The 24,845-nt window shown below is 45.1% G+C and overlaps 3 protein-coding genes across 6 annotated transcripts in view; 2 read left to right on the forward strand and 1 right to left on the reverse strand.

The window, feature by feature from the left end:
* The window catches only part of LOC126526989 (uncharacterized), a 117,947-nt gene extending 116,944 nt beyond the window's left edge, over nt 1–1,003 (forward strand). For both annotated transcript variants that reach the window (XM_050174695.3, XM_072284432.1), the window contains exon 16: nt 901–1,003. In XM_050174695.3, coding sequence (XP_050030652.1) covers nt 901–1,003 — 103 coding nt within the window. The remainder of the gene's footprint in view (nt 1–900) is intronic.
* LOC126526998 (DGAT1/2-independent enzyme synthesizing storage lipids) lies at nt 599–23,387 on the reverse strand. Of its 2 annotated transcripts, XM_050174715.3 has the most exons (8): nt 22,813–23,387; nt 22,636–22,725; nt 22,145–22,316; nt 21,223–21,390; nt 4,536–4,793; nt 1,875–1,950; nt 1,748–1,811; nt 599–1,141 (listed from the first exon to the last, which is right to left on the reverse strand). In XM_050174715.3, exons 2-8 carry the CDS (start codon nt 22,714–22,716, stop codon nt 1,049–1,051), a joined length of 912 nt encoding a protein of 303 aa, XP_050030672.1. In that variant the 5' UTR covers nt 22,717–22,725; nt 22,813–23,387; the 3' UTR covers nt 599–1,048. The 2 variants fall into 2 exon arrangements, with proteins under 2 accessions (XP_050030672.1, XP_050030671.1); XM_050174714.3 differs by having other exon boundaries at nt 22,636–23,387.
* A 263-nt stretch (nt 23,388–23,650) lies between these two features.
* The window catches only part of LOC126526997 (ethanolaminephosphotransferase 1), a 28,116-nt gene continuing 26,921 nt past the window's right edge, over nt 23,651–24,845 (forward strand). The window contains exons 1-3 of one of the 2 annotated variants that reach the window (XM_055068516.2): nt 23,651–23,967; nt 24,234–24,302; nt 24,385–24,577. In XM_055068516.2, coding sequence (XP_054924491.1) covers nt 23,920–23,967; nt 24,234–24,302; nt 24,385–24,577 — 310 coding nt within the window. In that variant the 5' untranslated portion in view covers nt 23,651–23,919. The remainder of the gene's footprint in view (nt 23,968–24,233; nt 24,303–24,384; nt 24,578–24,845) is intronic. The other variant, XM_050174712.3, reaches the window with a different exon arrangement.

Genomic DNA, 24,845 nt, shown 5'->3' on the forward strand with positions numbered 1-24,845 from the left:
TATTTCCAAATGTTCGACTGAATTCGCACAGGGTTTTGCCATTTTTTCAAATATATTTTATTCGCTGTGCATTTTACTAACCCCTCTCTTCCGTTTTCTTTTTAAATAAAATAGACCCTTCTTTTTACTATTAAAACTGTATTAAGTCGTTTATTTTAAAATTTTTTAACATGCTTACTAAAGAGTGACAGCATCGGGCGATATGGTGTCAGCCCGTCTTGACATAAAACAAAATTCTGTATCACTCAGGCAATTTCGCAAAGGTGCTCAGGGAAAACCTGGAAAACTTGGGGGAATTCGGAAATGTCAACTTGGTAGACACCCTGGATGTTGCAACTGCATTGAAGCAGACGGGGTTGCAGGGTGCTCTCACTAACTTATCGCCTTGGTATATTTTTGTCATCTGAAATGTGATTGCACTAAAGAATACACACTTAAGGGCATTCAGTTACAATATGGCTGCAGTGCTTTTGAAACCAGCCAGTGCAGGCGACTTGACAAACGCAAATGCGCTGTGGTCTGCGCCGTGCCCCTAGCCCCGACAATAACAAAACATGGTGGCCATCTACAGGCGCTGGGCAATAGAATGGTCACAGAATCCGAGCTAGATGTTTTATTGCAAGCTCCATATTCACAGTGGGCTCTGCTCACTGGCTATCAGAACTTTTGCTTTTCTTGGACTGTACAATACATTGCCTAGCAAAACTTAAGGAGATAGTGCTTTCGATGTACTTCTTTGCAATGTTCGTTGGGCACTGGGATTATGTGCTGCCTAGCCAGGGAGAGCAGCAGGTCCGACTCATTCACCCCTTTCTTCCCAACTGGGAGCACGAAGGCTGCTTCCCTAAACTGGAGTGTCTCATTGTTGATGGCGTGTGTTGGTTGGTCCCGCCGATGCAGGCCGGATTCCGAGAACCCGTTCAATGCCACCAGTGGCAGCGCAGGGCCTGCGCAGCAGCGTCGTATCCGCAAGGCAATTCGACGGAAGCCCACACCACGGTAGCTCTGGACTGTCTGGCTGCTGCCAACACATGCACTGTATGTGCCCTCAGGTCCTGTTGAAGCGCTGCGCCAGGGCCCGCACGATGCTGCCCGGAATCTCCTGGTGCTGCTGAATGAGGTCCTCCACTGCACTGGCTGCCTGCGAGATGATGGTCTTTGTCCTGTGTGCCGTTTTTTACAAAGGGGCACTCGTGCGAAAAGGCCTCGCACTGTGCTGGTATGACACCTTATGGCTTGGAAAGTTGCCACACACTTGATCATGTAAAGAAAAGGGATACTGGCAGTGTACCGAGCACTTTTTGTCAATGAGTCAAGCCAGTATTTCTAACTTATTTATCCCTGTTTAAGCTCCACACAGTGTGGTGCTCCTCTCCCCGACCCTTCAGATTTTCGTTTTCATTTGCACAGCTGTGAGATTTGATGCGTTTTATGTTGCTTTGACAACTTCCAATGCGATGGGAAATTCTAGTGCAGTAAAGTTAAGGAGTTGTGAAAATTTGGGGCGCTAAAATGCGAGCTCGAAGAAGAGCGAATACTCTACTATCTCTGTACAGTCTAGTGTAGATATTTTTATTTGAAATTTACACTAGAATTTCCTGAAGTTGTTGGAGTAGCTAAGTTTATTTGAATGTTAAGAGTTATGTGAATGTTGCACAAAATGTAGCATACTGTAGTCCCAGTTTGTGCACCACTCACATGTCAGTTTTCACTAGCAAATGAATTGCAATACATTCAGGCTGCTCACCTTGTGGGCAAGCTCCTGAGGAGACATGTTCGGGTCAAACGGAATAGGCGGCCCAACAATGGTCCTGCAGTGCGGGTGAAACAGTTAGAAGGGTCACCACTTCAACTAAGATGTGCTAGGCATTTACCTCAATTTTACGGGGAACCCTCCATATATTGGTACAATGGGAAGCCTTGTCCTGTCGTATAGCCTCTTGAACAGACCTGTGCCAGAGGGAGAATGCACCAGGATCCCCCTTATTTGGAGGCCATCCCACAGCAGAATGTTAATGCGCAAATAAACTTGTTCAACATGCAGACATTCTGGAACCTGTCTCAATGTGAGTCTCCACTGAATGAATTTGTCAAACATATATATGTATGCAGAACATTGAAAATATTACCTCACTTAGTGACTGTGCTGGCAGAGCGACCTAACCTTGAATTCTTTCATACAATGACGAATATCTTGTCCCGTTTTGTGTAGTTTTTATGGCAAGAATAGTGAATGTTGACGATTTGAAACATTTTACAACACTGGAAATGAAGTTTCTTGGTACACACAAAACTCTTTGTGGGGCATCTTCAGCATTGCCCAGCCCTACCAAGAGGGGATGCTGTACATATTTTCATATGTACACTTTAGAGGCTGTAGCAACTTTTCATACTGCAAGAACGAGGAACGTACAATGTTTAACTACACATAGTATGGCCACAACATACAAAACAAGTGCATGTGAAAGACTGCAGATGAACTTATTGACCACAGAAGGGTGGGCAAAGTGCCACGTTTGTACAAGCACACTCATTGCATCGCCTTCATTCACTACTAAAATGTGGTGTATCAAGGCATACGAACAATACAGCAGAATCCCATTGCATATGAGCAATAGAGAATACAAAAAATTCCCCACTATAGTTCTGTTCCTTTTTTGCCAGTTCACACATTCCTGAAAAACTTTTGGCACTGATATTCAGTGCATCGCCAAACTGCGATCATATAAGTTTTCGGGCCACTAGATCCCATGTAGGGAACAAAAAAATAAAATGAAATGGCTGAGGTGTAACTCTTGTAAACTTAGTTATCACATGCAAAAGGTCTGTTTGGCTTGGTTTTGCAAAGACTATGCATACAGTTTCATTAAAGTTAGGCCACAGTCTTCCACACACGTTACACATGCTGCCAAACGGGTTGTATGTTAAGTCGTGGTGAAACCTGGCCATTGCAGTCGAGCTTGTTGCCAGTCAAAGGGTGTGGTTCATTATGAGTGCCACTGCTTTATCCACGGCTTCGTCTCCTCGTTCATGTTGCTGAATGACGACAGCGGTTGCAGTAGCTTCGATCTTGGCAAGCTTCTCTATAATGTGCTAACCTGGCCTCCCTTTGCTTGAGAATTCGCAGCCTGCCGTTTAGCTATATCTACTGGATGATTAGATTCAGCCTATTGCTTGCACTGAAGTGCACGCACAGACGGCCCAGCCATTGCACCATCCATGGCGAGACCAAGCGCCAGCGAAGCAGCTGTTAAACGCTCGCCTAGTCACGTGGTACGGCAGCGGCAAAGCCTCCTCGCAACAAATCGTGGCGTGACGTCACACTTGCGCTCCGCTGGCTCATTGCGACGCAATCAGTGACATTGCCAGACATGGCATAGTAGAGCTTCTTCTCTAAAAATTAGTAACCATTATGTGCTGTTTGCTTGGTTTTTCCATGCATGTTTTTCTGTGCTCACGAGTTCAGGCTGACTGATGGTAAGTCACCCTAATTTTTGACTTAGGTGTCTCTTAGCAGCACCCGCACCTTGACGTTGGTGTTTAGGTTAAACGAGCGAACATCTCTCCCCTGGCATGACATGCGGGTGAGGAGAAAGCGCAATGTGCACCATCTGGCGGGGCGTAGCCCCTTGGCGAGTGGCACACGAAGTGCACCTTACTCTCTGGTGCTGACATCAGAGCATGTCACGCGTGCAAGCGAGGAGGAGGGAGTCACGCCAAATCTGCTCGTCTATTCCAGGTGGCAGTTGTCCATTAATTAGCCAGTTAAATATCATGCCACCTTCTTGTGTGTGATGTCATTAGTGATGTCATTACTTCCAGGTTTCAAGGAATTTCACCAAAGTCGTGCTCACGTGGTGGGTCTTTAAAGAGTCTACGATTCTGTGCTTTGGTGTGTGGTAATCAGTGAACTTTAGTTATTACTGACACTTCAGTAACTCAACTTGTAACTAAACTTATGCTCTGATAGATCTATACTGAAACCCACATTTTTTTTTTTTTAATATTGTTTTTCCTCATCTCAGGAGGTGGACCAGAAGTGATGCTATAGCTGCCTGCTGCAGCAACTTCCCCACAATACTTGCCCACCAGTTACGTGAAAATGTAGTTGGTTACAGCACCAACAAATGAATGGAGTAACGCATTTCCGCAGGCACATTACTTGCATAGCTTGCTAAGTATGAAATAATGAGCAACTCTTAACTAGTTTAGACTGACATTTTTTCAGAACTGATGTCATTCATTTTGCTGAAAGGTCAAAATTCTGTTCTTTTAGATATTTTGTGCCAGCATGTCAACCATTTGAGCATTCACATATGTGGGCTGTTTTAGCAAAAGAAAAGTTGCTGAAACTTGCTAGGTTGAGTTGCTTTAGAGTGCACCTTACCTATAAGAGTAGACTGTCAAAATCTATGACTTCATGCAGAAGTGTAATATACTAATGCACCTAGCAACATATTCGGCAACAAAACAATATAAGGTGGGTGCGCGAGCCCTTCAGTTCCTTTCTAAAACACTGCATGCACAAGCAGTACCACGACCGAAGGCGACTGCCCGGAAGGCTTCACGGATGTTCTCTGTGAAGACGGGCACGATGGGCACTCGAGCCTCGATGGCAGCCTTGGCAAATCCCAGCCGTTTCTTCCAGAGTAGGCGATACCGCTCGTCCCCAAACTGGGCCTCAAGCACACCTCCGGGGGCGATGGCGAGAAGATTGCCATCGCGCATAACCTGGGCACAGCTCTGCACGGTGCCAGGGCTCACCTTGAACACCTCCGTCAAGATCTTGAAGCCTGTGGCAAACAATCACATTCCTGAGCTGTGCACTTCAACATTCACATAGCAGATAGGTGTTGAATAAGTGAAGAATAAATGGCCAGTGGTTGATGCCCACTAACACTTCACATTCATATCTTTTCAGAACACAAGTGCTAATACCAGGGTGTCTACCAACCGGGAATTCTCATGGATTTTGAATACTTTGGGAAAATGAGGGGGGGGGGGGGGGGGGTATTTGTGCTTCTATCAGGGAAAATGAGCAGTAATATTGTTGAAAGAGGACGAAAGTCGTAATGTTGGCTCAAGTGACAGAGAGAAATTGTAACAAATCCTCTTTGATGCTGTGCCATCCGCTGGGGGAGTTGCCAGTGTACCGTTAACGACAGACTTTTTGGATGGCTTTGCAGCGCCACCTTGTCCCCCATAGAGTCATGTATAAGAATGTCTGAAATTTTGAATGCAAAAATCCTTCGCCGTCAGACTTTTTGCCATGACTGTTAATCAAAGCCACCACCATCGCTGCCATTTTGATTACCTTGCTGCCTCGAACCGGCGCTCGCGTGCAGATCTGCTGGCAGCCATACCCACCACCGCAGCAAAGTTAGGCCTAGCTGCTTCGACGTTTGCTATTAAGCTTCTTCCCGTTCTGTGCAGTGTTTTTCATTGAAAGAATTCACCGCTGTCAGCAACAGCACCCACTCCACCTTTGTGGTCCTCGTGATTTGTTTCGAAGCTCTGAAAGCACTGCACGTTGCACAATGCCGTTTCCCGAAAGTCAGCTTCACCTCAATAGAGCAATGTTAGGTAGTGAAGGGGGACAATTGGGGGGGGTAAGGGGGCAATTGTCGTGGGACACAGTACCTATTCCTTAAAAATGTTGTCCGTGCACCCGCCATCTCCCGTCACAGTACGAGCACCGATATGCCTAATTAGTGTACTGGCAGGCCTTCCGAGCTTTTTCGAGAAGCGCATTGTTGCTTGTACATGTCGCTCCCCTTGTTCCCTTCTGTCCTTCCTTGTTTGCGCCAAAGCGATCATATTTATAGTCTGTTCAGAGAGCTTTTTCTGATGTGCCTGTGGCGATTTGAGCCCCTAAAGGGCCCCTCACCAGGTCTGGTCATCTTGAGCTGACAAGAGCCGTGCATACTATGCATGCTAACAATCACACTTGCTATGCGCTACGGAAAGAGCTGAAATTTCAAACCAAATGCTGTCTGCCCTTTGTGGGCACCATGCTCCCAATCAGAGAGCGGACGTAATCACACAAATACGCCTACGTACATTGCACTGCTTTGACGTCGCTCGTAGTGACACGCGACTTCGAGAATTATTCACGACAACATCTGTTATTTGTGTAATCTGTTGCTTTAATAGACAAAGGTTAGAGAAATAATAAAGCACACAAACCGAATGTCTGTGTGTTCATTTTACTTCACACCGCTGCAAGATAGATCTACTTCAGTTCCGTGAACACAATGAAAGTATGTCATTCTCTACAATGTTCGAGCGTGCGCTCATGCTCTATGATCCACTTGTCTTCCTCAGTATTCGCGTAGTGCTGGCCTATACCGCTAGTCAGGTGTTCTCATGCGTTAGCAAAATCATGTGCTGCGCAAAACGAGACAGCTCATGCGCGAGGCCGTTGGCAGAAGTGCACTGCACAGCAAAAAAGCAAGAGAAGAAATGAAGGCTGGCCAGTGACATGCATCACGCGATCCTCGAGCTCCGGTATGGGAGAACGCAGGGAAAGAATTTCGCTTGCGGAGGCCAGACGGGGCAAGTGGAAAGTGTCTCTTGACAGTGGCCTTCGCCTCCTAAAATCATGGGTTTGCGGCACTAAAATATTTTTACCTCTGCTATTAATGAACCTATTTGGAAAATTGTTGCGGCAGAACGCTCCTTAGAGAGCACTTCCAGCGTATAAACAAAATTTGCTATGTGGCCTGGTGAGGGGCCCTCTAAGGGCAGTAAAAGACATGCATTCTTTTTTCGAACTGCCCGATTTCTCGGACATTTTCGCGGCCCCTAATGAGTCAGGAAAATCAGACGTTGACTGTACAACTGACTAAAAGTACGGTTCAAATGGTCCATGGGGCAAACGTGTGGCGGAAGGAGGACGAGAACAGAAACAACCTACGCGTTGAGGAATGAACAGGAAAGTAAGTGTGCCACGGCTTCTTCGATGGAGCTTAAGCTCAAGAAACAGTGTTGGCTGACGCCGAAATGTCCCGCCCTTCTGTTTTTTGTTTGAATAAAATAAACACTAGTCCTTACTATTCGAACTGCGTTATGTTTGTTCTTTTTTAACAGCATCGGGCGACATGGTGTCAACCCGCCTTGTCATAAAATGAAGTTCTGTGTCACTCAGGGAATTTGGAAATGTAAACTTCGTAGACACCCTGAAATACAGTCGACTGCTGTTAATTCTACCTTGACAGGACCAAAGGAATTAATTAAATTACCCGGCGGGTCGAATTAAACAAGATGCAGAAAATACCTAATTACAAACCGCTGACTCGTCTAGGTGTATTTGCCCGATTCTAGCACTCACCCGAATCAAAATGTGCTTCCATTTTCTTTGTCCAAAGTAAAAATGACAACAAAGCTCCTAAACAAAGTACAAATCTAACTGAATACTGGTAAGCACAGCTCTAAGACTGGACAAAAGAAAGACAGAAGCACAGAACAAGCGGTAACGCAACACATTTTGTTAATGTAGAAGTCTAACGTACACCTAATTTTCTTATTAATAGTAAAATGGCCAAGAGTTTAATTACACAATGATGGCCGTTTTTAAGTCTGCTTTGCTGTAATATGTTTGTGTTATGCATAAAGCATACAAATGCCGTAAAGGTGTTTTTTTTTGTGTGTTCGATCACGCCAAGCAAGCAATTTCTGGCCCAACTGTATTTTAAAGACAAAGAAAAAGCCACCTGTTACGGTAAATACTGTAATCAGACAGTGGTAAGCTATGGCTATTGCCTGAAAATCTTCCCTAGGGCCAGCCAAAAATGTGCATTTTCAAAGGGAGATTATTTATGTACCACATCCCTATCTCCTAAGTTCTGCAAAAACAGCTATTGGCGTCACCATAGAGGTCAGGCGCATGCTTGTTGACCGGTCAACTTCAAATTATCAGCGAAGGCCAAAAGCTTTATCCCACAGAAATGCATGGGTGCAGACTGGGATCGAATTGCGGAAGTCTACTGTAGTACCATAATAGGTAAAGCCCTGCTACCACACAAAATAAAAATTTTAAGCATTCCCATGGTGAGAAAAAGCAAACCTCAAGTAACAAAAAACTAAAGCCAGTTCAGTTATCAAGAATGCGGAATTGCTAATATCAGCAATATAGTTTGTTATGCAGTGAAAGCTGCTTCGGAACAAGGCATAATGCATGTGAGGTGGTGAAGCATAAGGGAGACAGTGAGAACATGATTTGTTGCAGTATGCACAAAGGTAAGAGTTCCTAGCATTTTTCAAATTGCAATTGGGCATCACTTGATGAAGCAGTTAACATGCCCTTCAATCATGTGTCTGAAAAAGATCCTCAAACAGAAATAGTCTCTTCGCTATCCCCCCAGGAGACTGGTGCCGTAAGGGGGTGTGCTTAGTTGCACACTGTTTATTGTAAAAATGAACTCCCTCTATACTGTCGTACCACACACAATGTTTTAGTCTGTATGTCGATGACATACAGATAGGTTTTAAATTGTGTAACATTGCGGTCTGCGAACGACTCGTACGGCTTACATTAAACTAATTATCTAAATGGGCGGATGCAAATGGCTTTAAAATAAATTGCCACAACGGTATGTGTATGCTCTTTTCAAACAGAAGAGGCATAACACTAGTGCCAAAACTCTCCATCAATCGAGAGGAACGACCTGCGAGCAGTGAACACAAATTCCTGGGAATTCTAGGCTTACTTTCATCCCCCAACTTAAATATCTGAAGGCAAAATGTTTCAAGACAATGAATATTTAAAAAAATTATGTCTCGCACAACATGGGGCACTGATCGGCAACACCGAGCGCACTAAAAATCTTGGACCCTGTGCACCACCTAGTGACCGGTGCTTTCAGGACAAGCCCTGTAGAAAGTCTCTACGTAGAATCAAATGAGTGGTCACTGTCTACAGAGGTCATATTATCTGAAAGTAAACTCTAATCCTGAACATGCTTGTTACACAACTGTAAACGATGTGTCCTGTGCCATACTTTTTAATAATTGGCCTACAGCCAGGGAGCCCTTCTCGCTCCGTGTAAGGAATCTTAGTGAAGAAATGTGTCCCACTTGTAGAACACCATCTAATGTTTCTAGCGAAGCTGTCACCGCCGTGGCAGTGGCAGCTCGTGGAATGTGACATGTTTATTGAAGTAAGTAAGCGCATCCGAATGCACTCCCTTGAAGTTCAGTCGAAGTACTGCTGCCCGGAGTTTTACAGCGATGCATCTAAGTCACAAGCTGGCGTTTCTTATGCAGCAGTTGGTTCGTCCTTTTCGGACTCTGCCATTCTGCATGCACAAACAAGTATCTTTACGGCTGAAGCCTATGCAGTGTTATCGGCTGTGAAACACATAAAAAATTAAAACTAGGAAAGTTGATTATATATACAGACTCACTGAGCATTTTTAAGGCATTAGTATTGCTAAAGAAGCACAAATATCTTGTAAATAATAATCTTTATACACTCGTGCGCTGTTTATGCATGTAATCAATGTGTCGTTATATACTGGGTGCCAGGGCACAGAGGCATCGAGGGTAATGCGCTCACTGACGAAATCGCCACATCCACAGCAAGAGGTTATTGGCAACACTTGTGGGACTCCCAAACCTTGAATAAACATCACTTAGTGAGGCCACAATTAAGGCACCTCTCCGTCTATAATAAGATTACGAGAAACCGATGTTGCGTTCTGTCGACTCAGAATAGGGCAACCATAAAGTACACACTGCTTGCCGACTGGTGATGAACCTCCTACATGTGGTAGATGTAGTAAAAGATTGACACGTCCTTGTGGAATGTAGGAAAACAAAATGCAAAAGAAAGCACTTTCCCTTGGTGTAACAACACCATATACCATTACATCCAGCACAATTTATTATTGAACCCATTATTCAACACCAAATCAGTTTTAAATTATTTAAATGACATTCCTGCATTGTACATTATCCGACCAAGTGTTGCATAGTGCGGCTTCTTACCAGAGGCTGCTGCTGTGTCCGTTACATTTAGCATAGCACGTGTTTCCAGGCCCTTCCATTCAAGGGCCCTGTTGAGGCATTAGTGCTGCATTCACTACACGTTCTGTTACATCATCAGTGCGTAACAAAACTGCCATAGTTCACATCTCGGGTCATTGCCATTGTTTTAATACTTCTATATTTTACGCAATCCAGAGTGACTGATTTTAGGCCTATTTACAGCCATGCCACATCCACCATTCGAAGTACATTTCTCCATTTCACGAACAATTCATTGAAAACCGATCACCATGTGTATGGCACTCTTTGGCCATTGCATCATAAAACCCCATACATCAAATCAAATCAATCTCATGCAAAATTGGAAGTCAGATCCGGAGAGGGGGGGTCATACTTCTACCAGAGTCCTTTAACCCTTTGAGGGTCGATTTTCTTCGTCATGTGCAACTGCCCAGGGTCAATTTTTTTTATTGCGGATTCCAATTCATCTGAGGGACCTATTTCGAAAATGTTTACCGTAATTTTTATAGGGTGACTGTAAAGTGAGAAAAAAATATTTTGCGTGGGTGTATATGTACTGTTTATTCATGAATTGTTTAACAATAAAAAAAAAAATAAACTTGTAAGAATTTAAAATTTGGTGCCTTGTTATACACATAGGGCTTAGAAAATGCACACACGAGAATATTTCGCATGTGTCAAATGTTCCTCCTCTTACACTAATATTCACGTCCATGGCGTAACCGAACTGCGTAGGTGAGCGCACTCAAGAAAACTGTGGTTGTGTGTCCATCAGAAAAGCAAAACGTGTGGCAAACATCCACTAATCTTAATCTTATCACCAACTGGAGGCAATAAGTTTTCGCGAGTCTCTAAAAAAAAAAACACGCATGCACAGTGGCATCCTTCCTATGCACACCCCTGTGAGCACTAAACGAGCGAGAAACAGGCGGTCACCCTTTGAGTGATTAGTAACGAGATAGCCATCAGTTTTGCGAGCGCAAGAAGCCAAAACTTCCAGCAGAACAAAACCCAGACCGCCACACGCCCACGCGCGTGCCAATGCGCGAGCAGTAGTATATAGCCGCACTGGAGCAAACTAGCTCTAAAACAAACCATGCAACGAAAACCAAGAAAAGGAGGCGCAAGAAAGAAAATTCCCTGTATTTCCACATAGTGGCAGCACATGCCAGAAAAGAAAAAGTAAAAAAATGGCGCGCATTTTAAACGTACAGACAGCGCCGTAAATATACAGCATCGACCATCTTGGACTTTTTCGCGGCGCCATATATTTATGTTATTTACCCTCAAAGGGTTGATACTTTTCTACTAGTCGCGACACTTCAGGCCAAATTTGCTAAAGGGACAGCAGCTGCCATATTTCAGTTTTTTCAACAGTGCAGACACGCAAGTGCTGTGCCACTTTTGACCAATGCTTGTGCGCATGTGTGAGTTACAAGAGAAATCTGGGGACTGCACCTAGGTAATACAGAAGCATAACACGTTGTGCTCCATTCGTCCCCAGCCGACAGCAACATGCACTACGCGAGAACAGATGCTTAACTTTCTTTCGTTCAAATGGGATCACAGTGGCCAGTACAAAGTCTATAATGTGGAAGCATACAAAATAAGTTTGCAGTAACATCTGCAGGCTTGGAGTGACGCCTGTCACCGGCAAAAGTTGCCGAGAGCGAGTGGGGCTATACTAATCCAGGTACAACCACATTAGGCCGGCCCACTAAGCTTCAAGACACTCCCTCACCAGAACAGGAATTGGCCTCCCTGGTGCAGTATTTGGGCACCCCCTCCCAGATGGCTAACTCAATTACCCAATGGTCCTCAGTCCCCAGTAGCTGCAGAGCACGTGACCAAGGCGGCGGTCAGACCTGTAACGCAGCAGAGGGTGCTAAGAATCTCTGGATCCGGACAGGCTAATGGAAACTGACCCTTGCAACGTTTGACACCTCTCGAGTGAGGCTAGCTTAGCAGGACTCTGAGGAATTATCAGACACTGTTTGGGATATCATCAGCCTTAAAGAGACTAGAAGAACTGGCAAGGCTTATACATTGCTGAATAACAGGCATGTCCTCTGCTATAGAGGTCTCCTAGATAAGAAGCAATATGGGGTAGGATTCCTAATCCATAAGGACATAGCGGGCAACATTGACGAATTCTACAGCATTAAAGAGAGGGTAGCTAAGTCGTAATCAAGCTTAATAAGAGGTATAGATTAAAGCCTACGCTCTAACATCCAGTCACGATGATGAGGAAGTAGATCAGTTTTATGAAGATGTTGGATTAGCGATGAGAAAAGTGCAAACAGTATACTACAGTAATGGGCGACTTCAATGCAAAAGCGGGGAAAAGGCAGGCTGGGGAACAAGCAATTGGCAACTACGGCGTCGATTCTAGGAACACTAGAGGAGAGATGCTGGTAGAATTTGCAGAAAGGAATAAGCTTCGAATAATGGGCACCTTTTTGAGGAAGCGTAGCAACAGGAAGTGGACCTGGAAGAACACTAATGGTGAAACATGAAATGAAATTGATTTCATACTTTCTGCTGATCCCAGCATAGTGCAGGATGTAGAAGCGTTAGGTAGGGTAAATTTCAGTGATAATAGGTTAGTGAGGGCTAGGATTCACATCAATTTGGAGAGAGAAAGAGCAAAATTGGCCAAGAACTGGTCAACCTAGAGGCAGTAAGGGTAAAAGCAGGCAAATTCAGGCTGGTACTCGCAAACAAATATGCAGCCTTAGAAGAGAGAGATAATGATGACATAGAGCTAATGAATGAAACTGTAACTAGGTTGGCTTCAGAAGCAGCAATTGAAGTGGGAGGCCAGGCACCAAGGCAACCAGTAGGCAAGCTCTCCCAAGTAACAAAGGACCTAATAAAGAAACGACAAAAAATGGAAGTGTCCAACTCAAGAGATAAGATAGAATTTGCAGAACTCAAAACTGATCAACAAGGCGAAAATAAGTGATATTCGAAACTATAACATGAGAAGGACTGAAGAAGGTGTAAAAAATGGACGCAGCCTGAAATAGTGAGACTGGAACTTGGCATAGGACAAACCAAGATGTATGCACTTAAAGACAAGCAGGGTAATATCATCAGCAATCTTGAAGATATAGTAAAAGCAGTGGAAGGATTCTATACTGACGTGTACAGTACCCAGAGGAGTTGGGATACCTCAATCACAAACAGTACTGAACAGGATACAGAAACTCCTATAACTAGCGATGAGGTCGGAAGAACGGCAGGAGAAGATGGAATAACAGCCGATTTAATCAAAGATGGAGGAGATGTAATGCTTGGAAAACTGGCGGCTCTTTATATGAAGTGTCTATCGACTGCAAGGGTCCCAGAAAACTGGAAGAATGCAAACATTATACTAATCTACAAATAGGTAGACGTTAAAGAATTGAAAAATTATAGGCCCATTAGCTTACTCCCAGTATTACATAAATTTTTACCAATATAATCTCCGATAGAATAAGGGCAACACTGGATTTTAGTCAACCAAGGGTACAGGCTGGCTTCAGGAAGGGATACTCTACAATGGATCACATCCATGTCATCAATCAGGTTATTGAGAAATTCGCAGAGTACAATAAGCCTCTCTATATAGCTTTCATAGATTACGAAAAGGCATTTGATTCAGTAGAGATACCAGGAGTCATAGAGACATTACATAATCAAGGAGTACAGAACGCTTACGTAAATACCTTGGAACATAAGTACAGAGGTTCAATAGCTACCTTAATTCTACATAAGAAACGCAGGAAGATACCTATAAAGGAAGGGGTCAGACAGGGAGACAATCTCTCCAATGCTATTCATTGTGTGCTTAGCAGTATTCAAGCTATTAAACTGGGAAGGCTTAGGAGTAAAGATCGACGCCGAATATCTCGATGACATTGTTTGATTCAGCAACAATGCAGACGAGTTACAACAAATGATTGACGACCTTAACAGAGTGTGTAAGAGTGAGGTTGAAGATTAACATGGCAGAAGACAAAGATAATGATAAATAGCCGGACAAAGGAACAAGAGTTCAAGATTGCCAGTCGGCCTCTGGAGTCTGTGAAGGAGTACGTTTACCTAGGTCAATTAATCACAGGGAACCGTGATCATGAGAAGGAAATTCACAGAAGAATAAAAATGGGTTGGATCGTGTACGGCAGACATTGCCAGCTCCTTACTGGAAGCTTACCATTATCATTGAAAAGGAAGGTGTACAATCAGTGCATTTTACCAGTGCTGACATATAGGGCAGAGACTTGGAGACTGACCAAGAAGCTTGAGAACAAGTTAAGGACTGCGCAAAGAGCGATGGAACAAAGATTGCTGGGCATAACGTTAAAGAGACAAAGAGAGCGGTTTGGATCAGAGAGAAAACTGGTATCGGCAATATAATAATTGACATCAAGAGGAAAAAATGGAGCTGGGCAGGTCATGTAATGCGCTGGTTAGGAAACCGTAGGACCATTAGGGTTACAGAATGCGTACCGAGAGAAGGAAAACGCAATCAAGGATGACAAAAGACAAGGTGGAGCGATGAAATCGGAAAATTCGCGGGCGCTAGTTGGAATTGCTTGACGCAGGACAGGGGTAATTGGAGATCGCAGGGGGAGGCCTCTGTCCAGCAGTGGACATAAAACAGGCTGCTGATAATGATAAACAATGTGTCATTATTGATTGGTCTGCAACCACTAAAGCAGCATCTACCTAAGATGAGGCTACGATCACCAGTGTCGCCAGCATGCTGTGGCAGGTTGGGGCAGTTTAGATGGGTTTAGGCCCGATCGCACTAGCTGACGCAACGCCGATATTGGTCTATCAACTTCCTGCAACTCCTGTGTTGTGCCGATGGCCGTGTTGACAGAAGTGGAATCATTGGCAGACAAGATTTTGTTGCCACGCTGCAACGCCATAACAACCCCCAGGCCAATGTGGCTGTCCTAAAATTTTTGCTGCTAATTTCTACACATGCTGCTCGCTTTTCTTTTTTTCTCATTCTCAACAAGACATTTAGCATATTTGTGACAAGGAACAGTTGGATTGTGCACAACTTTCTGCGTTTGAATATTGAAATGTGTACTTGTTTCTTTTTTGAGTGACTGCTTTTTACGGTCTAACAGATGTTATCACTCAGTGCCCACACGCCTAAATGTTATCAATTGTTTTATCTGCAGTCTGTTGTCTTTGAAGCTTGTGTAATCTGATTGCATGTACAATGCAAATTGTGTAGAACTTTCTGGAAACCCGCTGTGGTTGCTCAGTGGCTATGGTGTTAGGCTGCTGAGCACGAGGTCGCGGGATCGAACCCCGGCCACGGCGGCCGCATTTCGATGGGGGCGAAATGCGAAAACACCCGTGTACTTAGATTTAGGTGCACGTTAAAGAACCCCAGGTAGTCGAAATTTCCGGAGTCCCCCACTACGGCGTGCCTCATAATCAGAAAGTGGTTTTGGCACGTAAAACCCCATAATTTTTTTTTCTTTTTTTTTTTACTTTCTGGAAGATACGCGGGCACCAGTGATTACTCTGGAACCTTCTGAGCTTACACACTACTTGACAATATTGATTTATCAAAGTGCTGTATTTCTTCGCACTCGTACATGCAGCCACAGTTGGTTGTTCACTTCAAGCACTGTGTAAACCGCATAGCTTTGATATGCTAATTTGCGAATATGAGCACTGATGCATCACACTAGCTGAGACGAGCTACACGATTTGAGCAGCCGGTGGGTTCGGGGCCCCTTTGAAAACTAACTAGGAACAGGGGCGTTATTGATAGCTGATTTCACTATTGTTTTTTTTAGAACTGAACTGAACTGAATGAGAGCTGAACTCTTGTGCATCATGCAGGCAAGCATTCACTTCGAGAGCTTTCTTTGAAAACGTTGAAGCCTGCTGCATATTACTCATTACTGATCGACGTGTGCTGTCACTTGTTGCCTGTTTGGCCCAAGAGGCAAACAAAAGGGTCAGCACAAGAATATTAGAACCGTCCTCTATTGGTTGTAAACAATACATACAAAGCTACTACTAAAGAGACTGGCGCTGCTATCACTACGATGTAGAAACTGACATCACGTGACTCGCCTTTGCCACAACCAAAGCAGCTCTATGGCTGGGCGTTTGAAGCCTTGATTGTAGGGTTGCAGGTAACATGTTTCATTCCCAAAGAAGCAATTTAGTTGCCCACTCTTACAGCATAGTTTACTGCTCAGTGCTGCAGTGTAGGACATATTTCCAAGCCCAAGGAGAGTTTCCACACATACCCCAAAACAAAGTGGCAGCAAGATGCTTGGGTGATAGTCACTGAAAACAAAATAATATACTGATCGTAAGAGTCAACAGACGATACAGACAGGGCTTGTAGCGTGCTCGTTTAATCTGACATCAGTCAAAATACTAAAGGATAGAAAATTGGGCGAGTTGATATGGTACCATATTCTTGGATTGAATAGTGCTCATTCTGTCTGCTTCTAGTCTCTGTGTCTGTCACTTCGCGCTACAATCCGAGAATCAGTTAAAATACCCTGCGCAGAGATGCATGCGCACACACGGTGGAAGCATGGATTTAGGAGACAGAAATGTAAGCGGTTGAAGTTCCACTTATTATAACAGACCGGTGAAAAATCATCATCCTGTGATAATTCTGGCGAAACTGGCAAGTCGCACTCCCCACAATGAATGTTATCGACAGTACTGTTTCCGTTGCAAAAGTGCATATAGCTACTTTTATGAAAGGTTGTGCGAACTGAATAGCAAATGTTTGCTCGTCCGCTAATAACCGTTGCTGCCTGAACACCAGACTGCAAAACACATGCTAGGTTGTTTCGCAGTGAGGACGCCACACTTGGAATTAACTGTAGCTGATGCGCTGGAGATGCCAAACACTTCTCAGCCAGTATCATGCGATGTCACTTTTTACGTCGTGGAGAGATCCCAGCACATAGTGCCATGGTATGTCCTGGAGGCCAATATGCAGTCGCGTTTTGTTCATGGAAGTGCCGACGAGTGCAACTGGCAGCCTTCGGTGGTCAACGGTGGCATACCAATGTTGGCTCTGCACTGTGTCGCCGCTTCCCAATTTTTGTGTGTGCACCTAACAACGCTGCAAATCGTCATTAGAACTGAACTAGAAAAGTAGTTCCCTTCAGCCTACAGTAGAACGTCTATAAATGGAACTGCCGCTTAAACGGACCATCCTCATGGTTTGTTGGTTTTGTATTCATGCACAGCTCTCTGGAATGTCTCAGTAAATGGAACTCCTGTTAAATGGAACCAGTTTCCCTGGTCCCTTGAGGTTTTGTTTAAAGAGAGTCTACTTTAATTTCTTATCTTTTAGCAGGTTTGTCAGTGGTGGGTGCACAAACTTGTGAGCTTAGCTTGGCCTAACATTCACTGAGTGAGATCCACACAGCCTCAAACTCGATTCGAATGGCTGGCAAGGGCTGACAATCATGCATTTCAACTTCAGAGGCATGTTTCCATTCACTTAAAGTGCAAGCAAATATGCGGTGTCCCAGCTTATGTTAGCCAAGCTGTTAAAAAAAAAAAGACATGGTGTGACTAACAAACACCGTAGGTCTCGTAATCATGTTTTGCACTGGGACAGTCGGTATACTATATATAAGGACGGGTTCTGCGGCATCACCTGTTTGCCTGCCTTCCCGTCCTAAAGGACGGGAGGGCAGGCTTCTAACGCGAGAGGGTTAAGGGCCCCGTGTCGCAGAAAATCCGGCGCTGGCGTCCGGCATCCCGTGTCCAGCATCGGTCATCGCTTCAGGAAGAAGAATTTCAAACCACCTTCCAAACCACGTGTACCCAACCACTCTTCTACCACCAAAGTTGCTCATACCTGGTCATTTATTCTTTACAAAGTTACTCCTTATAATTTTGAGAACAGCAGCCCGTAAACAAATCTGATGAAAAAAAAAAAAAAAAAAACACCAACAGCGCATATCTTTTGTTACCTCTTCTCAGATTGAAATATTAAAAGTGTGAAACAATAAGAGGTGATCGACCCACGCAAGGGGCGGCATTTCTACCAGAAAGCATGCCTTCGTGCATAGTGTTCGCCGCCGGCGTTTGCCAATAAGTGATACCGTTACATAAGCTGCAGTTGCTGGGAAGCATGAAAAGCAGTCGGGGGTCTTTGAATGCTATTGCATTCCACTATTAAAGGCAAAGCTTAAGCATCCTCCAAATGTTTTTGTTCCTGCACCAGAAAGAAGTGCAGCAGCAACCAACCTTTTCAAATACTTGGTAGCATTTTGCAGTGCAATTATTCAGATCCTTGTATAAACTGCATTACTAATGGCATAAACATCAAATGTTACCATATCTGCACCAAATATAATGAAACCTTTATTATTGTTATAATTGTTTTTTATGGTTAAGAAAGTGAGGAAGATATGTTAACAGTTGCACAACGCACTCATTCTGTCACATTCTGTCATAATGCTACCATGTTGGCACCACAGCCGGGACTGAATATTCATCAATGATTCTATTCCAATGCCATTCCTTGGCATGCTGCGTCAATGGTCAGAGCAGCGCTGTGCTCACGTTATCGACGGGATCAGCCGGCCGCAGATGGTGGATGATACGAGTGGCATGGAGGCCTTGAAATCTGCGAGCTGAACACGCCCTGGCGCCGGAACGAGGCGGCGAGAGGGCATCCTTAGTTGAACCAGTGCCAGAGTTGGTTCCGCTTGACTCGGCTGGTTTAGGCAGCTCAGTCATGGCTGCTTTGCAGACTGACTGATCGCAGTGCCTCTGCAGGTTATCTTGAAAACACGAGCTGAACTTGCAGCTTCGACGCGTTTAGAAATCTGCCATTCGTGATGCACAGCCCACACTCAAGAGGCAACGCAGGTGCACATTGCGGTAACTGATCACACAATGCTGGAACGTTCAAACGGGACCGCAACACGCTGCCCTGAAAGGCCAGATACGCACACGAGTGCAGTTGCGCCTGCGCAGATAAGAGTGCGCGTCACGGATCAGGCCACTTAGCCCTATTGTCCGGTTTTGTCTAGCATTTCCAGCTTTACCGCGAAACTGAGTCGTCTAACGGTTAAACTCGCCGAGATTTCAAGCGCAGACTTTAAAGTGCGAAATTTAAATTGTATAAGGAACGGGAGGGGAAAGAGAATGTTAAGGCTCATTAAATTTTTAAAGACATTATAGAGTTTAGCTTAATTTACAAAGCAATTCACAGTTAGAGATTCCATATTATATGCGCAGCATATATTGAAAACTCCCACATGCATGCATATAAACACTCAAAACACTTGCACTGTACTCTTTGCTGAAAGGCTCACACACTAATTCTCTTCAAATTCTCAGTGAAGTGGGTCAGCACACAACTGGATTCCTCCCTTTCCTGCACAGCTGAGTCGCCTAGTCATTAAACTCGCCGAACATTACACATTAAAGCGTGAAATTTAAATGGCAGAGGGAAAGGGGGCAGAGTAGGTATTGCAACTCTCACTATATTTAAAGAAAAGGTTATGTGGTTTGACTTAATTTATAAGGCAATTCACAGGCTGTGAGACTCCACATTATATTCACAGCATGGTTCCAAAACTCCCACATCCGTGTATATACACATTCAAAATAGTTCCATTGTACTATTTGCTGAAAGGCTCGCACACTATATTCTTCAAAATATCAGTACATAGGATCAGCATGGAACTTTTCAAGCAGCTGGCATAGCAAAGTGCATGTGAAACAGTCGTTAACTGCCTAATACATTTTAAGCAATGCAGCTGCTAATTTTCAAACTTTCAAATTTATTTCTCTAACACTTAGACATGAGTGTCAAGTGACAAAGCTACAGCTTCGAATCTACAAGCATGCAGTACTTAAAATGGCATGGTACATCAGATTTCTCAGAGAAGAATAATTAAAAATTACATTCTGGAGTTTTATGTGCCAAAACCATGATATCATTATGAGGCACGCCATAGTGCAGAACTACAGATTAATTTCAACCACCTTGGTTTTAGCATGCACCTAATGCACGGTACACAGGCGTTATTTCATTTTGCCCCCATTGAAATGCAACTGCCATGGCGTGAGATTTGATCCCGTGCCCTCAGGCTTTGCAGTGCAACGCCAAAGTCGCCATGCCACCACACTGGGTAAAGGAGAATATGAACTACGGTATAATGCATTGCCAGTACAGTTGTGCAGCAGGCAATAATATTTCTGGTATTACAAGCATTTGCTACTGTTGCTCTATCTTTTCGTTGACAGATTGAAATAACTAATGTGCATGCTCAAAGTGGGAAACAGATAAACCTGCAAAAAGGTAATATCACCATATTATTGTTCACTACTACACATTAGCAAGTTAGCACATAAAACAAATTTTCACACTTGCATGCCTCCATGGGCAATTTTCTTGTTATTTGGCATTTGCTTGCTCGGTGAGTTTGAGTGTGCTAGCACAGCTGCCTCCAGTGGCACTCAGTAATCTTGGATTGTGACTGAATGTGCAATTGAGTGAAGCAAGCTTGACATTGAGCTTCTTTGTTAATACGCATGCAGCTTCACTTGAATTGCAGAGTTCTATCTGGATTCACTCCAGTGCTACTTAATGTACTTAAATGACAATTACTTATTTTCCAATTTACATATAGCTGATCTGACAAGAGCAAGTGGGCGATTCGGGCTGGTTGATCAATGTTTATGCTGAATTTTTCTTTTAAGTGCTACAAACAGAGGCAAGATTAGGTTAGAAATAAGTGGCAGGACAAGCACTTCTTGAAAACAGCTTGAGCGTTCATCAAATTGAACAGATTTGTCACCTATAACAACAGCCATGTCCAATTGGCAAGCACAACCTCATCTGTTTACTGGCACTGTCGCCTCCCCAATAATACTACAATTGTCCCAGCTTGGCTTCAGCAGTTACCATAGCATGTCCCTTGGTTATCTTGCATAGCAAAGGTAACTAATGATGCTAACTACCTCCTTGGATTCTTGCCAGGCCTCTATGACTGACTAATCTTCCCACATAGCAGCCCTGCTTTCCTTGTTCTTCTACTGGCAAAATGATGACTTACAGCTGATGGGCCCTTCAAGTGCAACATTTGAACAGATTATTTATTAGAGATACAAACAGGTTAGTTGATGAACGAGCTGCATACGTTTACATACATTTGCTGTGTTTGCCTCGCAACATCTGGCAAAGGCAGTACACACCTGGCACCATGAACAGGAAACGGTCGCCAACACCCCTGATGAGGCGACGCTTGTGTAGCAGGCAGCTGGCCACGAGGTAGTAGTAGTCAAGGGGCAAAGCGCCATGGTAGTAGACAAGCAGTGCTCCGCCAGTGTCTGGGATGTTCTCTATTCCTTGGACCTCATAACCTTAATCAACCAGGGGGGCAAATAAGGTGAGTATGTAAGCAAATAAATTAAGGCACATGCTGTACACTCAACCACAATAGCTTTTGGAACACTGAATGTGTAAGAAAAAGAATATGAGCTTCCCTTGCTCTTTTGCTGCACAACGAAAAAATGGGAGATGCACTGTGATCATTGTAGATGGTAGAGGTGACTGCACATGTTTGTTTGATGATCCAGTCTCAAGCTTTGAGGAGACTTTCTTCCTGTGCTCCTTTCACTTTTGTGGTCAATAGCACACATATATCAAATAGTCTGCTGCATTCTGCAGTTGTGTTAAAACCAAGGGAGCAGATATGTGCACATGCCTTTGATGCAATGAACCACATGCAACACAGTCATCGTTATACCACCTAGCATACAAGATGGTGTTCATACTGTTGTGGAAGGCACTTGATGCTGCATAATGTGTGGAGGCACGGTATCTTGTATGGTTAATCGATTTATCCTACGAGCATTTTCTTGCACGAGCATGCATAGAAGGCAAGTCAAAGCACCACAGGCCTGCTTTATATTGGGGAATTTCAATTAGTTGATTCGCGAACGTCATAGAGGGCGTGAGGTGTGAATGCATGCGACTAGGGACGCCTGATGTTAGTACCTCTACGATATATTCACTTTTCAATGTTAGCTAATGAAGCCTCGCTCAACTTTTTCTGGTTTGGACGCACGGTTAGGGAGTCTTCGGGTGTTGCGACTGAGCTCTCGGCTTGCTCACCATGCCAGACGCGGCCGTGGCCCGACCACAGGAGCGCCAGGGTGTACCGCGCACCATCCCAAAAGTGGCGGGCGTACGCGTCTCGCAGAGGACGCCGGTAGCGGTAGATGTGCAGGAAGAGTATGGAAATGTACAGCAGCAAGATGACGAGCGTCGGGAGCAGGAAGGCCACCTGCAGCACGGCATGCGATTGGCTTGAACCACCTGAACAAGAGACAACGCCATACGGTGCCCCGGAAATATGCGCAGGCATGCCTCGAAAAACGTGCCAAGAGACTGCTCAATCACCAGACCGCTGACCCAAAGTACCCGACGTGCAATCGACTCCGAGCAAACGCGGTCAAGACTATAGTCGTTCGCTCCGCGAGACTCAACCGCAGCTTGTTCGCGCTGGAAAATACTCGTATGTGACGCCGCCAGTCGTCTATTCCGGCATGGGAGCGCTACACACAATGCCAGCATTTGTGCGCGCGTAATGGGGAGCACTCAACTGCCACAGGTGTAAAGAGCCAGACGAGCCAGTTGAAGTAGTCGAGGTCCGAGACCCAATGCAGCAAACTCGGCACCTCCATGGGGCTTGCCTGGACGCCGCGGCGATTCCTCGATTAAGCAACGGTGGCTCGTAGCCGCCGCCGGCAACCACCTGGGTTGCAGCAGCAGCCGCTCACCTGGGCATTTCCTTCTCGGGAAAATGCTACCCGCGGGACACAAACCCCCGCGGCATCAGCGACGACACCGCTGTTACGCGCACTTCTGAGCTCTCTGCTCGGCCGACAAACGCTGGTTCTTGTCTGATCCGACCATCTAAGATAGCGTGCTCATTTTCCTTGCCGCAGCGGTAGACCTTGCACTTAAGAGGAAAATGCAACGGAAACTAGTTTCTTCCATGCCAGCGGCAGCGGTGTTTGTTTGCAAGTGCGCTCACAGCCTCACTAAACCTGTTGGTTGCGAAACCAGGCTCATAAGTCCCGTTATCTCTTGTATTAAAATTCTCAACACTAAAGACGTTTGCGCCATCTATGAATATAAAATACAACAAAAAATACAGTAACAGTCTTATAACTAACGCAATGAGTTTTAATTTTTTTTTTGTAGGTAGCGTGACAATCTGTATGTGGACATTTGCGTTTCACAACTAAAGGATGTTTTTTGGGACATACGGCGATGATGAGTTTTGTAACTAATACGAATAAATGGCTATACGCGGTTACGCTACGTGCATTTGACTTGCCACCAGCTGGACGAGACAGCGCGCACACACGCTAGCACCACACCATATGACCACACCGTCGCATGTCTATGGAGAGGTCGTAAATCGGCGACCTTCTCGCGTTCTCTACCAGGAGCCGCCACTTGTTCAAACAGATTAAAGCCCCTCAAACGAGTGAAACAAGGGTAATCAGGCATTTACCGAAACGTACTTATATTTTTTATGCAATAAATACGCGCCTCCATCATTAGTGATGTCACCTCACCACGAACACTGATATTATCGCGATGGCGTGGGGAAGTGCGGGAGGGGGTGCAGCCAGACTGGCTAGCCATGGCTAGCTCCGCAAACGCTCCAGCAGCACTCCTCTCCCATAGCAGGACTCCCTTCAGTCTCCAACAGCAGTAATTTTCTCTTTCTCACTTTCTCACCATTCCATTCTCACTCTCTGGAAGCGCAAGAGAGGCGCCGTTCGTGTGTTCGCAGTGATTTCTAGTCCCACATCATAAATGCTTTCATTAATAAGTCATCACTAAGTACCAAACAAACTTGATCACAAGGAAACATGCGGTATCTGTCGGAAGAAGAGCTCAAGGGCTTCGAAAACTACGAGGTAAGGTATTACACACGAGTGAGGCGCGCTCGTGTCTTCCGATGTGGTACGATAACGCGAAGGTCTGCTTTGAGCCAACCTGGAAACCAGCTGCTGTTCTCTGGCCCTCCTTAACGTGTCGAGATCAAGCTTAGCTTGGCGACAGGAGCCAGTGATAGTTCAGTCGCAGGTGTGGTGTGGACATCGGAAGGACGGCTCTTGACCACCTATTGCTCGTGCTTATCGGTGATGCGGCGCCCGGTCAACGCTTTGTGTCTTCTGTGCAGTACACGTGCAAGGATACCAGCCCGCTGAGCAACTACGTGATGCACCCGTTCTGGGACCAAGCAGTCAAGGTAGGAAAGGTTTTGCGAAACGTCTACTTCGAGGGGCGTAGGTAATACGTATGCGACGGTGACCAACTCGCGTCCGTCACAGCTCGTGCCGCGTGGGGTGGCTCCCAACGTGCTCACGCTGTCGGGGTTCGTGCTGACGCTGGTCAACGTCGGCCTGCTGTCCTACTATGACTTCGCCTTCTTTGCGTCGAGCGACCTCCACCCTGAGGCTCCACCGGTGCCGCCGTGGGTGTGGCTTGTGTGCGCGGTGAACCAGTTCCTGGCTCACACATTAGGTGAGTGAAACGGTACCATTGATTGACACGGAGGCCCCCGCACGCGTTGCGCGCCTCCAATGATCGTGCCTTAGTGGGTTGCACAACGATGGCGACAAAATTGCGAGTGACGTCGCATTGCGCGAAACTAACGCAGGCCAAGTGATGCACTGTACTATGTGCCCTAATGCCGTGTGGTGGGTGGGGTGTGCTGATCGAATTCCACCCTCGTGCGCTGTTGCCATCACTCACCTTTAGAACCTGAAGTAGATGATATTTTGTTTGAGCC

Source organism: Dermacentor andersoni, chromosome 9 (assembly GCF_023375885.2).
Source record: "Dermacentor andersoni chromosome 9, qqDerAnde1_hic_scaffold, whole genome shotgun sequence".
Taxonomy (NCBI): domain Eukaryota; kingdom Metazoa; phylum Arthropoda; class Arachnida; order Ixodida; family Ixodidae; genus Dermacentor; species Dermacentor andersoni.